Source organism: Phytophthora infestans, genomic scaffold (genome assembly GCF_000142945.1).
Source record: "Phytophthora infestans T30-4 supercont1.1 genomic scaffold, whole genome shotgun sequence".
NCBI lineage: Eukaryota > Oomycota > Peronosporomycetes > Peronosporales > Peronosporaceae > Phytophthora > Phytophthora infestans.
Window position 1 is genome coordinate 927,821 of NW_003303758.1, and position 13,018 is coordinate 940,838.

The window sequence follows — 13,018 nt, forward strand, 5'->3', positions numbered from 1 at the left end:
TGAAACTTTAGCTGAAACTTTACTTTTATCATAAAAGCCTCAAAAGGAACATTGCAATTGGAGCGGCCAGTCGTTATTTTACCAAAATTAAAAAAGCCTAGAGCAAATCACTGCTTTTAGTTTCAGCTCGTTTTTTTTCGGATTACCAAAGGTTACGTTCTTGAAATAGATTTCGTAACCATTTCCCAAAAGGGGTACAATTCCGAAGCACTGGATGGAATTATGATGCATCTTCAGAGAAGAGGGGCCGGCAGTTTGGAGGGCTGCCAGCGTTGAGCGACACTTTTCCGCACGAGAGACGGGAAGAGACGAGGGCGCGACCGCATCCATTCTTCTTTCCCCTTCCTCCCCCCTCCGGCCCGTCATGGCCACGCCCGACCCCACGCCCTACTGCGTGTGTCAGCAGACCGATGGCGCCGGCATCATGATCGAGTGCATCCGCGGCTCCGGCGGCTGCAACGGATGGGTACACCCGAGCTGTTGTGGCCTCATCCTGACCCAAGAGGAGCTAGAGGCCCTGGACGCGTACGTGTGTCCGCTGTGTGAGAAGCCAGACGATGATTTCACCAAGTTGACGGCCTTCAACACGAGCTTGGCCAACCGGCAGGCCAAGCGCGAGCGTAAGCGCAAGTTGCAGCCGGCTAAACCGGTCAAGGAGCCGTGGATCTGCGCGGCCTGCCAGCATCCGAACCGCGATCGTCGCACGCGCGAGTGTGAGGCCTGCCACACACGTCGCGTCATGACCAAGAAGCCTCGGGACAAAGATCTAAACGACGACGACAAGTCCCGGCAGCTGGCCCAGCAGCTACAGGACGATCGTCGCCATAGTAAACGTTCGGCCAATAAGAAACGGAAGTCGTACCACGTCCCCAACTCGGACGAAGATATCGCGAGCTCAGACAGTGACTCATACAAGACGAAGGCCAAGAAACACAAGAAGCGGCCGAGAGACGACGACTCGGAATCCGACGAGGCCGAGTTCGAGCTGGACACCAGCAAGCTCAAGCAGGAGGCCAAGCCGGCCGACGACCAGGCCGCAGTGGCCACCATGGTGATCGAGAAGATCATGGGCGTACGACAACGAGAGGTCGTGGAACCAGCTCCAACACCGCCGGCCGACTCGGCCAGCGCCAATTTGTTTGCTAATCGACCGGCCAAGACGACGATCTCCGAGTATCTCATTAAGTGGAAGGGATTCGCCTACATGCACGCGTCGTGGGAGACCAAACAAGTGCTGCTGGAGCTGGATCCGCTCACGAACAAGCAGAAGATCAAGCGTTTCCACGAGAAAGAGCAGCACAGACTACAGTACCCACATCGTCAAGCTGGCGACATGGACGAGGATTCCCTTGCGGCTGATGAGCTCGAGTACTTTAACCCCGAGTACCTGGAGATCCACCGTATCATCGCCCATCGTCAGGACACGCCCATGTCCGCAGATCCCAATTTCCCGGACGCGCCCGAGGACGACGGCATGCGTTACTACATCAAGTGGCGGATCCTGCCGTACACTGATGCCACGTGGGAGCGTGCGTGTGATATCAAGGACGATGCGGCGTTGACCAAGTATAAAGCGTCCATTGTTGTGCCCGACGAGGAAGTGTGGAAGCCACGACCTCGGCCGAGTATTCGCGAGTACCGCAAGCTGGAGGAATCGCCCAAGTTCGGCGAAGATCAGTCGCTCTCGCTGCGTGCGTATCAACTGGAAGGACTGAACTGGCTGCTGTGGAATTGGTACAATGAACGACCGAGTATCCTGGCCGACGAGATGGGACTGGGAAAGACGATCCAGACACTGTCGTTCCTGAATCTCCTTCGAGATGACCCCAAGATTAAGATCCGAGGCCCGTTCTTGATCGTCGCGCCGCTTTCGCTGATTGTGCAATGGCAGAACGAGTGTGAGATGTGGACGACGATGAATTGCGTCGTGTATCATGGCAACAGCGCGTCGCGGGAGATCATCCGCGACTTTGAGTTCAAGTATCTGGACGACCAACTGCGGCCGGACAAGAAGAGGACGTACCGCTTTAACATTCTCGTGACGACGTACGAAGTGGCTATTAAGGACATTGCCGTGCTCTCGAAGATCCATTGGCGATGTCTTGTGGTGGACGAAGCGCACCGTTTGAAGAACCAGTCGTCACGTCTTGTGGAGCAGATGCGCTCGCTGCGTCGAGACCACTGCGTACTCCTGACGGGCACTCCTCTTCAGAACAAGACGGAGGAATTGTGGGCGTTACTGAACTTCTTAGACGCGAAATCGTTCCCCAGTGTCTCGGATTTCCTCGCCAAGTTTGGCGATCTCCACGAAGCGCAACAAGTGGCTGATCTGCACAAGATGCTGAAGCCGTATCTCTTGCGTCGTGTGAAGGAGGATGTCGAGAAGTCGCTCCCGCCCAAGGAAGAGACGATTGTCGAAGTGGAACTCACACCCGTGCAGAAACAGTGGTACCGTGCGATTTACGAGCGAAACACGTCTTTCTTGAACCGTGGCGGCAACCCACGCAACGTCCCGAACCTCATGAATGTCATGATGGAACTCCGCAAGTGCTGCAACCATCCGTACCTGAATAATGGCGTGGAGGAGATTCTGAACGAAGGCCTGACGACAGACACGCAGCGTCACGAAATGTTGGTCAAGTGTTGCGGCAAGATGGTGTTGATTGACAAGCTGTTGCCACGTCTGAACGACGGAGGACACAAGGTCTTGATTTTCAGTCAGATGGTGCGTGTGCTGGACATTATCGAGGATTATCTACGCTACTGTGGGTACCTGTACGAGCGCCTGGACGGCAATATTCGAGGAAATGACCGTCAAGCAGCAGTGGATCGCTTCGTAAAGCCAGAGTATAAGCGGTTTGTCATGCTGTTATCAACCAAAGCTGGCGGGTTGGGACTCAACTTGACGGCCGCAGACACTGTGATCATCTTTGACAGTGATTGGAACCCTCAGAACGATCTGCAAGCTCAAGCCCGTGCGCATCGAATCGGCCAGACCCACTCGGTGAAGATTTATCGTCTCATCACGCGTAAGACGTACGAGATGCACATGTTCCACAAGGCCTCGTTGAAGCTGGGACTGGACAAGGCAGTGCTCACGCACATGCGTCGTGAGAACGAAGAAGAAGGCGGCAAGAAACGGAACAAGAGCTCTAAGGCTGAAGAGTCGAAGGAGATCGACGAGCTGCTGAAACGTGGAGCGTACGATGTGTTCCGTGACGACGACAACGCTGGCGAGCAGTTCTGTGCGCTAGATATCGACCAGATCTTGCAGCGCTCGTCTCAGATCGTACAGTACACGGAGCAGGCGCAGTCCAGCTTCTCCAAGGCCAGTTTTGTGTCGGCCACGACGTCGGATGATGTCGATCTGGACGATCCGGACTTTTGGAAGAAAGCTGTGGGTCTGACCGAGCCCGACCCGATAGAAGCCGAAGATTTGCTGCCGCAGCAACGCAAGCGAACGCGTGTGGCCCGTTTTGGCGATGGCGGGAGCTTCTCGGACGGCAGCATCTCGGATGATGAATTCGAGCAGGAGAAACGCGACAAGGAGAAGGAAGAGCGCGAACGGCTTGAAGAGAAGAGTGCGCCTCGAGAGTGGACACAGAATGGACGCGATCGTCTGCAACGGGCGCTGATGCACTACGGATTCGGTCGCTGGGAGATCATTCGAAGTCAGAGTGGCGGGAGTCGCTCAGTTAATGAGGTGGAGCGCTTTGCGCGTGGGTTTATTTATGTGTCCGCCTTGGCGTGTGAGCAGCGCAAAGATGACTCTACCTTTGTGAAGGCTTCGATCCACGCCGCGTCGTTGGCGCAGCAGGAGAATCTGATCGATGAAGAAGACTTGTCGCCGGTTCTGAAAGAAGAAGACTTTGTGCTCAAGTCCAAACAAGGTGGCGGACGTCGTGTGGTGGTTCGATTGGACATGCTGCAAAGGCTGCAGCAGCTGGTGACACAGCGTGTGATGTGTGTGATGAGCTGTACAAGGAGAGCGAGGATCCGTCCAAGCCCAGACCCAGCGCTGCTGCCAGTATCGACGAACGTGCCGCGTATTATGGCGTCGATAAGTTGGTGCCGCATATCGAGCTGGTCGACGTGGGCGAGCGACCAACGTGGACTCAGATCACGCCGTGGTGGAACGAGGACGCGGACAGAAACTTGCTGATGGGCGTATTCCTTCACGGATACGGCCGATGTGCCCAGATCCTGGCCGATCCTCGTCTGTATTTCGCTCGATTAGAGAAAGCAGCGCGTGATCAAGTGGAAGCAAGCAATGGGAGCAGCTCGAACCAGAGCTCTGCTACTGTGCCTGTGCCTGTGGCTGCGCCTGTGGAAGAAGGCGACGTGGATATGAGCGACTCGGAAAGTGCGTCGAGTTCAGCGAACGATGACAGCGCTTTGAAGAGTAACGGGAAGATTGAAGCGGGTGATGTGACAGCAGCAGCGAGCTCCTTTAAGCAGCCAGAAGTGCAGCATATGAATCGATTACTAGGCTGGCTGTTGTCTGCAGAGGAGATCAAGCGACGTCATGAGAAGGACAAGTTTAAGAAGGAGCGTGTGGCTATGGAACAGCGACGTCAAATTGCTCAGGAAATGCGTGCACGGACCATGATGCTGCGTCGATTGGAGCTGAAGGCCATGCAGCTTGCTCAGGTGGATATTCTTCGTCACGTGGCGGTGCTGCACAATGCTCGACAACTTCCCGAAGCGACAGTGGCTCCGTCTTCCCATCATCGTATGAAAAACACAGACTGGACTAAGGACGAACGTCGCTCGTTCGCGTACATGATGGCGATCCACGGCGCGCCTCGGATCTTGGCCAAACGAGCCGTTGTTGCGCCGGATGGTCGAGCGACACCGTCGATGCTACCGTTTGTTACAGAACAAGCGCGCGAGTTCTCGTGGGAGACGGACAGTGTGTCGTGGCGCAATATTGTGGAGTGGGGCAATCTTAACAAGACGGCGACGATGGCTCGTTCGTTCTACGAGACCAAGTTTGCTCCCAAGTGCCGTGAAGTGGCTCGCATGCGTGCCGATCCGCTGGGTTCTGATCAGCGTGCAGTGGCGCTGGGCGATTTGATTGGCATTGAGTTCGTGGACGCGTATGAAGGTGTGTTGGCGCATGGCCTCAAGGCTCGTAACACTGCCTGGGTGACCATGCGACGGACTCAAGTGCTGGAAGATGTGCTGGATATTCTGTCCACGAAGCGAGTTGCGTTGGAAGCGTATCTGAAGTCCGGACAGGAGAGTTTGGTGACGGACATGCCCGTGTGGTGGTGTCCGTGGATTCACGACTTGGGCGTCTTTTACGGCATGGCACATCATGGTGTGTACGGCTGGGAACGAATGATGCTGGACCGTCAGTTGCCGTTCCATCGCCAGGCACGAGAGCATCATATTCGCACGGTGTTTCTCGAAGGTACATCCACTTTCCAACCACTGTATCGTCATCATTTTAAGTCGACAGCCGAGATGAATGAGTGGTTCATGCGGGTTATGAACGAGTTCCCATCTCTCTCGATCCTGGAGCGTAAAGTGGAGACGATCTGTGCTGCTGTTCTCGAGGAGTTTGGAAGCTCGATTGAGCGATATGTGGAGCCCGAAGAGCGTCGCGAGTTCAGTTTATCGCCGCCAGGCAACTGCTTCGAGGAGCTGGTCTTGTCTCGTGTGAAGCAAGAGGAGGAGTTGCTTCCTAGTATTGAGCCTCTTCCGGCCACCTCTAGCGAAGAGAATGGTGGACATCCTGAGGCTTTAACGGCGTTTTTAAACGAGTCACAAGGCCGTCGTGACGAGTATTTACGTGAAGCGGAAGCTTCGAACGCTGTCGGCTCTGTAACCTCAAATATTGCCACTAAAGAAGTGCCCAAGGGACAAGACACATCGTCGCAGCTTCCTATCGAGATGCTCGTGTCGTAGTATCAAGATTATTTTTCAAGCAGGGTTTTATGATGCAAGAAGACAATAGAACAATGCTCTTGTTTTTTTGCCTTTTACTCGTTCTTTGGGTGTGCGAAGGCTCCAAGTTTCGGTTTGTTGATATTTTCTTCCGAGTTTTTACGCGAGCGTCGACGTTCCGCCTTCGCAAGTAGCAGAGCTCTTCGAACACGCTTGCGGATGTAGTACCATGCTACGAGAACTATCATTCCGAGGACGGAGATTATAGCCACAAAGCTTACAGTGTAGCGACGCCACGTTGTCGGGACGTAGATCTGCAAGTGGCAACTCTGGAAGTTGCCATCGTCGTCTTCGATTCCTTGGAAACCATCGACGCAATCTCGAGTTCCGTACACGAAACCGGGAGGAATCGAGCGATGAAAAGGATCTTGCCACGGTTTTTCACAAAAATCTCCGATGGAATCGCAAAGTTTCTTGTCGTAGCGTTGCCGACATAAGCAAGTGCATTTCATCGGAAGAGTGCAATTGCCTTGACCAACTACAGCGCCATTTACGGTTTCTTTACCCCATCGACCACCGGTAGTTCCACACGGATCAGTACGGAAAGTTTCCACTTTGAGCTCGTCTACAGTGAAAAGTGTTGAGCGCGCTGACGCTACCACAGCTGTAGAGAGTTCACAGATTGGAGTAGAACAGTCGAAACCAGTCCACCCTTCCGCACAGGCACAGACGTCGGGGGCGAGACAGAGTCCTCCGTTCTTGCAGCGAAAACACCCATCTCCACTGCTTACGATACTACTGGCAATGCCGTCGATACCCGTAATATTTCCACTTGTGAGATTGAGAGCGTTAGCCACAACACTAGCGTTGCAGATTGGATCAAAGATTCCTTGGATGCAGATTGGTAGTGCACAATCCGAGCCAAAGTACCCGGTTCTACCTGTTGGTGCTGAGGAATACTGGTCATGAAGTGAAGATTGGACGGTGATACATCGACATTGGTCTTTACTAACACATACGCCGCCATTGCGACATCCGGAGGATACTCCAGCGCGTTTGTCAGCCTTCTGAAAACGACATAGCGGCGTGTTACAGTCGATGCCAGTCCAGCCATCGCCACACGCACATTCGTCGGGAGCTACACAAGCGCCAGAGTTGAAACATTCATAGACACCTTCACCTGGCGTTGAGATGCCGTACGTCCATGTAACATCGTCCACTTTCGTCACATTGACGTAGTTGGTACGGAGCACTCGGTTCGTCCCGTTACCACTTTCAATGTCACCTTGTTTCCATATTATATTCCCACATAGAAACCCATCAGATACACGTGCAATATTGAGATCATCACGATCATCCAGCAGATTCTGGATCTGCTGAGCACTTGTCAGTGTGGAATTCCGGGTAGGATTGGGCTCGGGGTCTCCTACAGAGCATCCAGTCTGGAAAGAGCGTCCGTCGTTAGCTACGAGCTCCACGTCGTACTGAGGACAGCGATACGTGTCACAATTGCGAGTTGCAGTGGCGCTGTCGTAGTTTCCTCGTAATGCACGGAAGTTACTCGACGAGCGCGATGCCACATTCAAGACGAATTGCTTGGCTTGGACACAGATTGGAGTGTTGCAATCATAACCGGTATAACCTGTACGTTGTGCGCGCCCATCAGGGAGTTGGAAGACCGGTTTGCCGCCATTCTCACGTCCATCTCGCCAATTCGAGTCCCAAGTTACACACTTGCATTGATCCGGTGCAACACACGTCCCGTTATTTCGACATTCTTGAGCACACAGAGCGATTGAGCAATCCGCTCCTGTCCACCCTAATGCACACGTACAAGTGTCGGGTAGTGTACAATTGCCTCCATTCATACAAGTTTGCGTGCAAAGAGGTACGACACAATCCTTCCCTGACCACCCAGGAGCACAGTCACAAACGCCAGGTGCCACACATGTGCCATTGTTGAAACAGCCACGCACAACTTGGTCGACGCAGTCTCCAAACACGGACGAGTTCCAAAACCCTCGACGACCAGCAGCTTGTGCTGTGTATGTGACTTGCGGTCGATACGAAGCGTCCGTATCAACTACTAACTCGCCTATTGCATCCGTTACAAGGTCTTCAGCTTGTACTCCAGAGGTGCAAACACGGTTAAACTCCACAAGACAGACCCCTTTTTGCCATTTTCTACCGGGAATATAGCTCCAGGTCCCTCCACGTTTCCAACCTTCCCGTGTATCATCTAGTAGAGGTTCGGATAGATTATAAAGTGGTGGCCACATCATATCAGTCCAGTGAGTATGGTAATGACCGTCAGCTGATACTTCGCGATCCATATACCGCGAATAGTAATTCGGGTGATTGAAGAAATAGGCCGGAGAGCCATCGGCTGTCACAGGTTTCTCCCACTTGGTGATACTACGAATCGAACACGCGTAACCTCCTTGTGCTGGTTTGTATCGTACCCCACCTCGAGTCTCAGTAGCGACAGTCACTTGAGTGTACCCAATCTGCTCAACTGTTGCTGTGTATGTTGGATTGGTAATGGGTTGTCGTGAATGAGTCGCTGTCGAGGGTTCTGCTGCCAAGTACGTGACTTGACTTGGAGAAAAATACCCTTGTGAACACACAGGAGTACGACAGTCGAAACCTGCCCAGCCGGAGACACATTCGCACACATCTGGAGCTACACAACTTCCTCCATGCGCACAGACATAAACCCCTTGAACAATGCTTCTACGTTCCACAAGAGCTACTTGTCGGTCGCTAGTTAGAAGAAACGGTGGAGAGAATCCCTCCTCTGGCTTTGAGATCCCTCTCCAAGGTGCAGCAGTATCCCATCCGTATGGTTGAACAGGAGCAAAGCGGTAGAAATCGCTGGTTTCGTTTAGTTCCGAGAGATACTGGAAGTGTGTGAGTGCGTCGTCGCTTAACTCAATAAGCAGACAGTCTTTAAACGACGGCGGAGTCTTCCCTTTCGACGCTAAGCCACTTGATACATTCACCACTGGACTCGACGTAGAGTACAGTCGATGTAGACAGTCGAATTCCCCCGTTTCACGACACCATTGAGCAAAATCACAAGGCACGTAACTCTCAACTGATAGAGGACGTGACAGTGCGTTAGTGTAGCCACTTGGATGTGGTACGAAATCTCCTTGAGGACAGATAGGGAGACTGCAGTCGTATCCGCTCCAACCGGCAGCACACAAACATGAATCGGGTGCTACACAACTCCCTCCGTTCTTGCACGTTTGAGTACAAACTGGAACACGACAATCGATACCTTTCCAGGCGTCAGAGCATGTACAAGTGTCGGGAGAGGTGCAATTACCGCCGTTGCCACAGGTTTGCGTACACACTGGAGTTGTACAGTTGGCGTCAAACCATCCCGACGCACAAGAACAAGTGTCTGGTGCTGAACAACTTCCTCCATGTGCACAAATTTGAGCACATTTGGGCGTGTGGCACGCTGGAAAGCCTCCATATCCAGGGATACAGTCGCAGTTATCGGGACCTACACATACTTGTCTCGAACCACAGCTTGTACTGCATACTGGAGTTGTACAGTCATCTCCCGTCCACCCTGAAAGACACGTACACGCGTCAGGAGCGGAGCAAACGCCACCGTTCTCACAAACTTTAGCACACGTAGCAGAGACTGCGCGGATGCGATTATTCCCAGCGTCAGCAATGTACAGGAGATCCGTACGTGACAGTGACCGACTCTTAGCGATGTCTAGCCCTGCAATCCCAAGAAATTTTGCAGCTAATGGCGGCTGTGCGTCGAGATAACCACACCCGTCTTGAAGGGATCCTAGCGGTGCATTTGGAGCTCCAGCGATGGATTGAACCTCGAGCTTTGGTCGCAGATAGGGCCTGATACTAAAAAGACGAGCTCGGTCGTTCGGAGTCGACGGTAAGTCCAGCGACGTCACTCCATGTGCGGTAGATCCCAGCGTCTTTGACGTCTGGGTTGATGACTGGGTTCCTCGCTCCAATGTCACTGTCACTAGGCCTCCTTGTGCTGCTACGATGACGCCGCTGTGGATTGCTGCGAGACAGATGGAAGATACGTCACTGTATAAGCCTGAGCCGTAGACTTTTGACGTCGTACTAGCAGCATCACAAGCTGCTGGACAGCTGATCTTGATAGTTGTGCCGTACTCCACGTCTTGTAACACGTCAGAGATGACCGCTTGTGTGTCTGGATGACGTAATGGCAGTGCGAGATCTCCTTGAACTAGTCCATCATCAGGTGGAGAGCCCGTACAGTCTTTCAACGTACGTCCAGATATTGCTGAGCCTTGAACAGAGTCGAATTCTTTGCGCTGAAGATAGTTGTGGTAAATGTTGTTAGCAGTGGGAGATGTTTGGAGAAAAAGTTCGTCTACAGGCTGTTCGTACGAGGCGCAACCACTAGGACGTAGCACTTCAGTCGCTCGCGTCGAACAGGTTACAGTTCTTGAGACTAGAGAAGCAGGAGTTACCTGACGCACTGAACAGTCTGTAGAGCTAGCAGCATATACACGTCCATCGGCAGCAAAAGTGACGCCAGCTGGAGCGTTGAATGTGGCTTCGTTGCCTTCCCCGTCGATATGACCAGGTACATTCGATCCAGCTAGGGTTACAACGCGGTTAGCGGCCGTGACAGTCCCAATTGTAGACGCTGAGCCGCCATCGTACGTGACACGACGGATTCGATGTCTTTCACTAACAATTAACGTGCGTTGAGCGCCGATGGCGATAGCGCGAGGACTCTCAAAGCGAGCAAACGTCAGATTTCCGTCTCGAAAGCCACGCTCACCGCGTAGACACGGCGACAAACAGCCGGGTGTGTCTGCGTCTTCTGAAGGAACTACACCACCCGCTACTGTGTGTGTGGTTCCGTCCAGGTCTATTCGTCGTATTAAGTGGTTTCCTGTATCTGCGACGAATACAACACCGTCTGCATCTACTGCGACGCCCATAGGGGAATCGAATCGAGCACCGAGTGGGTCACCATCAGCCATACCGGCGTGAGGTTTCTCCGGTTGCTGCGACAGCCTCACGGTTTCTACGCCAGCCCCACAAAGGCCTGAAAGACAAGTAACCACACCGTTCCGGATCTGTCGGATGCGATGATTGCCTGTGTCCGCTACGAACACGGTAATTGTTCCCGAATTTGACTCGCGCACTGCAACATCGGACGGGTACGAGAACCGCGCGGCTGTAAGCGCAGGTCCGTCCACGAACCCTTCAACGCCGTCACCTGCGAGTGTTGATACCCTTTTGGTGGTCGGATCGATTATTCGGATGCGATGGTTGGCGGTATCTGCCACGTACACGACGCCGTTCGAGTCGACTGCTACACCTCGTGGATGATTGAACTGTGATGTTGCTGCTAGTCCATCTTGAAATCCTGCTGAGCCATCTCCTGCCACTGTTATCACATGTCCTTGTGCACATCCTAAATCTCCAAATAAAGGCGAATAACTCCATATATCTGAGGTTTCCGCGTCGCTTAAGTTCCTGTTCGGATGAGCTCCTTTGAATGTAATTTCTCCAGACTCTGAGCCCCAACATCTCACGTCACACTGCGAAAAGTCCGTCGTGAACGGTGACAAGCAATGCCCACCCGATAAGAAGACACATAGATGTGTTGCTCCATCATAATCGTAGCGATGCTGTCCTCCTACGGCCCACGGGACATCCGTCACAGTTGGGATGTTTTTAGGTAGAGCAGACCACGGAATGCCCTGCAACTGGAAAGCACAGTGGTCGCCACTGTTGCCGTTGCAAGGGAAGTCCTGACAAATGTGACACTTGCTCTGGACACCAAAGACGGAGCATTGGTGGCGGATATCCTGGTCATTGGAATTCACGCGTCCCTGCCATTCCAGCGTCTGCGTCGCCGTCTTCTGGTATGCGAATGGCCACTGTGGCTTGCGTACACTCTCGCACCACGGCTGCGTCGTCCACGTACGCCGCAGCACGGCGCCGTGAATGGAGACAATAAAGAGTATACACAGGATGAAGGAGACATGGAGTAGACGATGTGCCATGATAGTTGAAGAGGTTACGACGCTTAAAGATCGTTGCACTAAGTACGTTTAGTGTAACCCCAAAATTTAACTCCGAATTTAGCCAGAATACCGAAAATAGTTCCGAAATTGTGGTGACCAGTGCTTTTTTGCATTCACAAAGACAATTAACAATGAGTGCGAGCAAGGAGGACGTAAAGCGGCGCCAGGTGATCGTGATCCTCGAGCAGGCAGCTCTGGAGACGGTCAAGACGTCGAAGGGCTACCAGCTGCTCAATTGTGACGACCACAAGGGCATCCACAAGAAGCTGAACCGCGAAGCCAGCCAATCGCGTCCGGACATTCTGCACCAGGAACTCATGGCGCTGCTCGACTCTCCACTAAACAAGGCTGGCTATCTCAAGGCGTGTACTAATCTTGTGCACGAATATGTAGTATTTTCCCTGACAAATATTGCTACTATCGATGCAGATTTACATTAAGAGCACAAAGGGAGTGCTTGTCGAAGTGAGCTCGCAGATGCGCGTGCCCCGCACGTACAAGCGCTTCGCCGGTCTCATGGGTGCGTTGCAATGAGCAATTGATACATCACTATTTGACGAAGAAGTATTAAAATCGGTATTGATCTTTTAATGCAGTGCAATTGCTACACACGCTGAAGATCCGTTCGTCCGACGGCAATCACACGCTTCTGAACGTGATCAAGAACCCCGTGACCAAGCACCTACCAGCTAACTGCAAGAAGTACGCACTAACGCGAACTGGTACGCTCGTGAACCCGTGGGAGTGGGTGGAGTCGCTGCCTAAGGACGAGCCGGTCGTGTTCATCTTCGGTGCCATGGCTCACGGCCACATTTCCAAGGAGAACTGCAACTACGTATGTGCTTGTCGGTCTATGAGTCATTGCAATAGGAGCTGACGTATTATGTGCTTGTACTTTACAGCTGGACGATACTATTTCGATCTCCGAGTACCCGATGAGCGGTGCCCAGGCCATTTGCCGTCTGCTGAATGGCTTCGAGCGTCACTGGGGCATCTTGTAACGTTATTCTCGCTTGCTGATCTTCGCTGCAGCTTAAACCGACGCTGATAGAGCTATAAACAAG

At 52.9% G+C, this 13,018-nt stretch overlaps 3 protein-coding genes across 3 annotated transcripts; 2 read left to right on the forward strand and 1 right to left on the reverse strand.

Moving 5' to 3' along the window:
- Positions 1-364: 364 nt before the first annotated feature.
- On the forward strand, positions 365-5,913 carry PITG_00140 (chromodomain-helicase-DNA-binding protein, putative; the record flags this gene model as incomplete). The annotated part of the gene is made up of 3 exons (XM_002908721.1): positions 365-3,201; positions 3,319-3,910; positions 3,976-5,913. 3 exons carry the CDS (start codon positions 365-367, stop codon positions 5,911-5,913), a joined length of 5,367 nt encoding a protein of 1,788 aa, XP_002908767.1.
- A 74-nt stretch (positions 5,914-5,987) lies between these two features.
- Positions 5,988-11,933, reverse strand: PITG_00141 (uncharacterized protein; the record flags this gene model as incomplete). Its single annotated transcript, XM_002908722.1, has 1 exon — positions 5,988-11,933. One exon carries the CDS (start codon positions 11,931-11,933, stop codon positions 5,988-5,990), a length of 5,946 nt encoding a protein of 1,981 aa, XP_002908768.1.
- A 152-nt stretch (positions 11,934-12,085) lies between these two features.
- PITG_00142 (ribosome biogenesis protein NEP1, putative) lies at positions 12,086-12,955 on the forward strand (the record flags this gene model as incomplete). Its single annotated transcript, XM_002908723.1, has 4 exons — positions 12,086-12,318; positions 12,398-12,474; positions 12,551-12,789; positions 12,857-12,955. 4 exons carry the CDS (start codon positions 12,086-12,088, stop codon positions 12,953-12,955), a joined length of 648 nt encoding a protein of 215 aa, XP_002908769.1.
- Positions 12,956-13,018: the final 63 nt, after the last annotated feature.